General features: G+C 36.7%; 1 protein-coding gene across 1 annotated transcript; it reads left to right on the plus strand.

The window, feature by feature from the left end:
• Positions 1-7,722, plus strand: LOC148126473 (proto-oncogene Mas-like). The gene is made up of 2 exons (XM_087928732.1): positions 1-160; positions 5,984-7,722. The coding sequence occupies exon 2, from the start codon at positions 6,533-6,535 to the stop codon at positions 7,490-7,492; it is 960 nt and encodes a 319-aa protein (XP_087784858.1). The 5' UTR covers positions 1-160; positions 5,984-6,532; the 3' UTR covers positions 7,493-7,722.
• The last annotated feature ends 516 nt before the right edge of the window (positions 7,723-8,238 follow it).

The following is an 8,238-nucleotide window of genomic DNA, read 5'->3' on the forward strand; positions in this document are numbered from 1 at the left end:
TGCAAAGGAAATCCCTCTGTGGCATAGATATCGGTTCCTGTTGCTCAATAAATTCTTCTTTCTTACAACAGAAACATCAGCTACAGACAAAACTGGGTTCATCTGGATTCTCAAGGAGATCTGTTGGTTCTCACCAGGGATTACTGAAAATCATCACCAGGTATGTCCTCGGCTCAAATAGAGCTTTTACCATGGGAACTGTTATATGAAAAGAACTCTTAGTTCAGGGTGAGCCTTGGAAACTGCTAGAATATGATGGTTTGATATCACATATCTTTCAGAAAGATCATTCATAGAATAACAGAGTTGGAAGGGACCTTGGAGGTCATCTAGTCCAACCCCCTGCTCCAGCACAGATGATTAGTTACTTAAAAATTGAACAGTCGAGATATATCATATCTACATGTACTTCCTCAGCACTGTAATTCTTAGCCAACATAACCATGCATATCTTCACCTCAAACTGCTTGCAGTAAAAACAGTAATAGCCTTGAGTTTTCAAATCTGTTTGGAGACTATGTGGACAATTTGGATGCATCCACTATAGAGTGATTTAGAGCATTTCCATTTTTACCACTGCTAATTATGAGCACAAGGCTAATCTTTTTTTAAGGAGTTTGCAGAGTTGAACATGTGGTTCCCACAACCTATCTGCAGTGATCCACTGTTCTGCTCTTGCTGTTTGGGACAAATGTGGTTACTTATCAATAATATCCTTTCCAGAGGTGGTATTCAGCAGGTTCTGACCAGTTCTGGAGAACTGGTAGCAGAAATTATGAGTAGTTCGGAGAACCGGCAAATACCACCTCTGACTGGCCCTGCCCCCATCTATTCTCTGCCTCATGAGTCCCAGCTGATTGGCTGGGTCTTCTTCTTCTTTTTTTGTAAAAAATTTATTTAGGTTTTCACAAAACATAATACAAATAAAATATCTTTTTTTGAGAATAGCATGGTCCCGGGTTATCACTTCTCCATACAGACACAAACTCAATTTCATATTCATCTTTGTGTTCTATTCCATATCTTATTACTATTTTGACATTTTCTCAATAATTTTTCCCTTCCCTTAATTTTCTCAACCTTGCTTTTAATTATCTCATTTCTTTCTAAATTCAGTTATACATATATATCTTTTTCTAAGTTTCAATATCTTTCTAATCATTATATTTATACTTTTGTCTGTCCTATTTCAATTTCATATTTTCTTGTCTCATTAAACAAAAATTTCCCCTGTAGTTACTGATTGGAGTATGACACCTTTGTATCTTTTAATTTTTGCCCATTCAACCCTTATTTAAAATTCAATTTATGCCTTTACAATTGTAACATTCAATATTACACATAACTTCCAGTCAAATTCTGCTTGGTATATTCTTAAAATACACACTAAGTTCTTAAAGAGAAAGTATATATATAACAATAATAAATAAAATACTTATTCTATTCTGATTTAGCTCTATCATTAATGTCAGTTATAATCTTTAACATATTTAACATTTCTTTTCAATGGGATATCATACTTCCTTAGGAACACTTATAATATTTCCATATTTTTTTCACATTTCTTTCATTCCCTCATTCTCTTTATTTCATTTATTTATTAACAAACTTTCCATTACATTACAATGAGTATTTTATCTATCATTTTAATCACACTTGTTTCATATTTTCTAAGTTCATTTCTATTTCTAATACAACAATACTATCTTATGTATCCTTGCAGAATCTCTCTTTCAATTAAATTTTCACTCATTATCTCTATGTCTTCTAAATAGGCCTTTAAACCTTGTACATTTTCCCTGTTTCTCTGTATTCCATTTCTGTCTTTTATAACTTCTTTTCCTTTCCCTCTTCCCCCTCCCCTTTTTGACCTCTTGTCCCTCTAATTCTAATTCTCTCTTCTGTAATCCTCTCTTCTGTTCTTCCTAATATTGTAATTATTTTTCAAACTATTCTTTTTGTTGTTGTTTTTTCAAATCTTATACGTTTCACTCTCTTTCCCCCCTTTCCTTTTTTTTCCCATTTAAAATTACTTGGCCATTAAAGATGGCTTCTTCTTTGTCCCGACCTTCTTGTTCTATAGGCATTTCTTGTTGTTCCTCATAGTTCAGGATCTTCATTTCTAAAAATTGAAATACGAAGCCAAAAAAACCTCCTCCTTCTTGTGCATATTCTGTCTGTTTTTTAAGTTTCATTTTCAATTCTTCCAAGAGTGATACCATTTTAAAAACTTTTAAATAACCACCCAATTGATTTTAGTCCTTTAGATCCAAAAATCACCAAGTAATCAAAATAATCCAAGCTGTTTCTTCTTGATTCTTTTTTCCACTTTCTCTTCATGGCGTTCTATTATCTTGTTACAAAGTTTCAGTTGGAATGTATCTTTTAAGAATCTTGTTAAAGTTTCACTGTTAATTCCTTTTACTTCCAGGTGGTCTCCTCCATTTTTCCAGATCCCACTCTTTTGTTTTTTTCATTTTCTCTCCTTTCCTTCTTTTAAAAGTTTTTGAAAATCCAGAAGTCTTTATTATCCCTTTGGAAATTTATTTTCAGCTTAAATGCCTATTAATGTCAAAGTGGATTTTGGTCAGTTTCTTACTTCAATCTCTTAGTTGTCAATATGACGAAGGAAAGAAAAAAAAACACCAAATCCTTTCCCTTCCCTCTCTCCTTCGCTGCTTCAGAATCTTATTGTTCAAAATCGTAATGTTATTCTGTATAGTTCAAATTCCAGGGTACCTTATGTTGTTGCTTTTTCAGTTTGACCTGGTCAGCCAAAACATTCTCTTCTTATCTTCCTCTTGCATATTCTTTGAGGTGGCCATTTCTGACCATCGCTGCAACTGCCTTCAGGAAAGGGAGAAATGGCCAACTGGGCAGAAGAGATGCAGCTCTTGCCAAACCTGCTGGTGGTCTCCTCCCTCTTCACCACCTCTACAGGGTGGCTTAGCCCTGAAACCAGCTGACTCGGGGCAGTCCAGCAGCAAGCACGGATCAAAACCATGCATGATCGCGGATTTCGGTCCGTCGCCAAAGAAGCTCAAACCGGAAGTCTCCTGGCTGGGTCTTCTTTTGTTGCCCTGCACAGGAGAACAGAGCTGGAAAGCAGGTTAGTGGGGTGGGGAGGGAATGGAGATTTTGCAGTAACCTTCCCCTGCCACACCCACCAAACCACACCACACCCACAGAACTGATAGTAAAAAAAATGTGAATTCCACCCCACCACCGATCCTTTCCTTTCAAACTTTGGGAAGATGTGCTTTTCGGGTATTCTTCTTGTATTGAATTTTTGCTGACCCAACTCTAAGCTTCTTATTTTCCTTCTGAAGTACTTTCTTGGGATAAGTCTTTGTGTTGTGCAACTACACTTCTTGATCATGTTTTTCAGGTCAGCAGAGATATTTCAATAATTGTCTCCTAGTCTGCCAAATATTCTTGTTCCTTTTTATGTCCTGGTTTCTTGTCATTTTCTCTGATATTTCTCCCCACATTCATTCTTTTCTCAAGTCAAGTAATGACTCATTTTAAATCAGTACAAAAATATTTCTTTCCTTTTTCTTATTTGACATAACTTCATTCATGACTTCTAGCAATGGAATGTTCAACGATTCTTGTAATGTTTTATAAAATTCTGCCGGTAGCCCATATTGGAATGTGCTGAAATGAGTAGATTGACATTTGAAATTAGAGAACAAGAAGATAAATAATTTTATGAAGTTTGGGACCTTTTCTATCAATGGTTAGATAATAAAATAAAATAATAGAATATTTAGAACCTTAGGAAACAATGACTACATATTTCCTTTTTTTCTATGATATTATCTTTATAAAATTTTATTAAGATAGACTTGCTATGACTTTATGATTTGCTATAAAATAAATTAAGTAAACTACAGTTATCTTGCTAAAGTATGAATTAATAAAATTATAGTCAAATGATTGTTTAATAATGATATCAGGCTATATAATTGTTAATTGATAATATGAGCTATTATGCTATATAACTACAATGGAGACTATGAAATGGATGCACAAAAAAAGTGATAAACCAACTGATACACTGTCTGTAAACTCATGAAGGAAAGGATGATGTTTTTATGTCTTATGTGTTTTTGTTTGTTGTCAAAATTAATAAAACTGTTTTCAAAACAAAAATATTTCTTTCCTTTTGAACCATTCTACAAGATTGGCTTGGGACAGGAGGTGAATTTAAGATGGATTCTCTGGCAGGGTATATGGCTGTTGTTTTCTTATATGCTTTATTTCATTTCAATATTTTGTTTTTGTTATTTTGTTTTTGTTATTTTGTTTTTGTTATTTTGTTTTTGTTATTTTGTTTTATAGTATAGCTTAGCTTAATTTATTTAATGATATTTTAGCTGTTTAGAATCTTGGAGAAAACAGGAAATAATGTACAGAAAAATAGACATGATCTTAGAGATCTGCAGAGACCCTTTGGTTCTCTTTCAGTTAAATATTTGAGGGGTTCCCACAAGAGATGGGTGGGTGTCAAACTATTTATCAAAGGGCAAAACAAGAAACAATGGATGGAAACTAACAAAGGAGAGAAGCAGCCTAGAACTAAGGAGAAATCTCTTAACATGAGAGCAATGGAACAGCTTGCCTTCAGAAGTTGTATGTGCTCCGTTACTGGAGGCTTTCAGAAAGAGACTGGACAACCATTTATTGGAAATGGTACAGGGTCTCCCGCTCAAGCAGGGGGATGGACTAGATGACATCCCAGGTCCCTTTTATCTCTATTATTCCCTGTTCTTTGTTATTTGAGAAAAGGGAGAGGAATGGTGTCAGATTTTCGCAAGCCCCTCTTCTTCTTCCTAGATACAAATAACCTCTAGACATGGTAGCAAGGGAAAGAGGTAAAACTGAGTGTAAAAGGCTGCTGAATATTAGAGGAAATCGAAATGCCTCCCACTCCTCAGTCTCTTACTTCATCCATAGAAAGTAAAATCCCCTCCCCCCCACTATATATATGTGTGTGTGTGTGCATGTGTGTATGTATATGTATATGTCTCTGTGTGTGTGTGCTGGAATAAGCTGGAAAACACACACACACACACACACACACACACACACACACACATATATTCTGCTAACATCGTCGGTGTGTAAAAACCACCATTGAAGAGATATTCACCTTTATGTATCATTGATCAATTTAGTCATCGTGTGCGTAATAGGCCCATCCACCCACCTCCCACCTGCGATTAGCTCTACTGTTTTTACTTCAGACATGTTAATATATATCTGGGAACACTTGCTCTAATCTTGAGGAACATTGCATTGATTGAAAGTAATGCAGAAATGTCTAAAACTCAAATTCAATATCTCATTAAAACAATTGATAAATTATTGCCAGCAATCTGAGTTTCCATGTTAGCTGAAGTCTGCAGAGATTCTCAGTCATCCAGATCATGGTTGTCCCAAAGGTGCTTGTCAGAGCTGAAGAAGCTTCTTGGATGAGAAGTGAAATGTCTTCAAAGAAAAAAACAAGAAAGTCCACTTGCCTCCTGAAAAAGCACCTTTGGGACATATTAACATGTTTTTTTAGTAGAGTGGAAGTTAATCAGTTAGTGATTCCAAAGGATTACATCTTCTTCTCTTAAAATGGTAATCAGTGACCAAATATAAACCAACCAGAGCAATTTCTCAACTTTGACAACTTTAAGATTGCTGGACCTCAACTCCCAGAATCCCCTTGCCTGCATGTCTGGTTGGGGAATTCGGGGCGTTGAAGTCCATCTACCTTAAAGTTGCTAAGGTTGAGAAACACTGAACCAGAGTTTTATTAAATGTTCTGCTTTTTACATGTGGTCCCAAAAAGAACATTTTGGAAGGATAAGAATTCTGATTAATATCCATATACAGCAATTTTAGTTACATTTCAAAATAAGGACAGAAAGATCCATGTTGTATTATACTCCATTGAAACAATCCTATGACCATTGTTTTCTTTTCATTTTAGATATTGTACATTTCTTGTGAAGAACCAGATGAGAAAAAACTCACCACAAAACTGGGATAAATTTTTTTTCTTTTATATGGCAAGGTGATAAAATAAACTGTCCTCCATAAGATGTTTCTCCTTTGCTTGTATGGAGAGGCGTTGAGGTGAAACGAGTCCTTTATTTTGGGAGATTCAAGTTCTTCCTGAGTCTTAAAAGTTATACATGTCAGAATTGACTCAAATGGCTGAAAACTGAAAGGAGAAAATAATCTACCCACACTGATGTTGCTACATTTGCCTTCTTTAGCATGAAGCAATGCACAAAAATAAAACCCAAGTGACTTCTGCTGAAGTTCTGTAAAATTTCTGTAAACTGTAAAACAGTTCTTCTGTAAAATTTCCCACATCCTCTGCCATACTTCTTGGAAAAATCAGAACAGATGAACATTTGGTGTCTGTTGACTAAACTAAGGGTAAGTGCTTTCTCCTTTAGCTGTCTGGATCCCTTGTTGATCCTCAACAAGAAGCAGAATTTTTTTACTTCAGAAAGATTCAACTCCACAGAACATGACAACCAACATGACAAACAACTTTTCTGGAATAACGGATTCTAAAATGGGAAACCTGACCTTTAATTATACGGAACACAATGACACTGATGCCATACACTCGAAGAGCAAAATGTATCAGCCTGGATTTATTGGGACAGTAATCTATTATTTCATCATTTTAATCTGTATTCCAGGGATTATTGGAAATGGAGCTGTCATCCACATTTTGCATTGCCGGATTAAGAGGAATCCTTTCACTGTGTATATCCTTAATTTGGCTGTGGCTGACAGTGGGACTCTCATATTCCTATTTATCTCTGTAATTCTGCACATTATGATTGAAGATTCTCTTATAGAAATCACAGAAGCTTTAGTATTCACTTACTGCACTGGTCAACTTCTTCTGACTATGATCAGCGTTGACCGGTGTTTGGCTCTCTTCTTCCCAATTTGGCATCGATGTCATCAGCCCCCATACCTGTCCACCATTATCTGTATCATTACATGGATAGTCTCCATCCTCTTCTGTGGAATTCATTACACTCTGATTCTGGTTCAACAACGTCGAAGCTTTAGCCTGTTCTATCACGTTTTCATATATATCGCTGTTTGCATCCCACTCATGATAGTCTCCACTCTGGCCCTCCTCATCAAAGGCTACGTTAAATCACAGACGCAGAGACGAAGAAAGCTTCTCATAGCCATCTTGCTCTCCCTGTTTTTCTTCCTCGTCTTTTCTTTTCCACCAATTGCCATTTATACGATCAATGTTATTTACAGTAACAAATATTTCAATTTAATCACATTGGACTACTTATGTGCCTGTCTAAACAGCAGTGTTAATCCATTGATCTATTTTCTACTGGGGAGAAGGAAGGAAGATCATTCTATGTCCAGCCTAAAAATAAATCTCCAAGCACTTTTCAAAGAGGAAGAAGAGAACGAAGAGCAACCAGAGGTCCCGGTTGATAGCTAGATATGATGTACACACAAGAGTGTAGGGGTGGGGCGGAGAATCTATATTTTTATAGCTCCCTGCTAGGACTTGATGTTTTATTCAGATAAACATGCTGTGGCAAATACAGGACTATCAGAATACCGAACTGAATATAGAATAACAGAGCTGGCAGTCTAATAGTCATCTCCCTACCCAAACAGGAAACCCTGTACCATTCCATACAAATAGCTACCCAATATCTTCTTGAAAACTTCCAGTGATGGAGCACCCACACCAGAGGTGGTATTCAACAGGTTCTGATCAGTTCTGGAGAACCAGTAGTGGAAATTTTGAGTAGTTCAGAGAACCTGCAAATGCCACCTCTGACTGGCCCCTCCCCCTCCCATTCTCTGCCTCCCAAGTCCCAGCTAATCAGCTGGGTCTTCTTTGGTTTCCTTGCACAGGAGAACGGAGCTGGGAAGCAGGTTAGTGGGGTGAGGAGGGAAGGGGATTTTGCAGTATCCTTCCCCTGCCACACCCACCAAGCCATGCCTACCAAGCCATGCCCACAGAACAGGTAGTATAAAAGTTTGAATCCCACCACTGACCCACACCTTCAGAAGGCAGGCTGTTCCACTGATTCATTGTTCTCACAGTCTGAAATTTTCTCCTCAGTTCAAGGTTGGATTGTTCTTTGATAAGTATCCATCTCTTACTTCTTGATTTGGCCTCAGGTACTTTGGAGAATATTTTATCCTGCTCTTCTTTGTAATAGCCTCTCAAAT

Source organism: Pseudonaja textilis, chromosome 3 (assembly GCF_049901715.1).
Source record: "Pseudonaja textilis isolate UNSWEBS1 chromosome 3, rPseTex1.2, whole genome shotgun sequence".
NCBI lineage: Eukaryota > Metazoa > Chordata > Lepidosauria > Squamata > Elapidae > Pseudonaja > Pseudonaja textilis.

Coding starts and splice junctions, on each gene's coding strand:
- LOC148126473 (XM_087928732.1), top strand. CDS start 6,533: ATGACAACCAACATGACAAACAACTTTTCTGGAATAACGGATTCTAAA.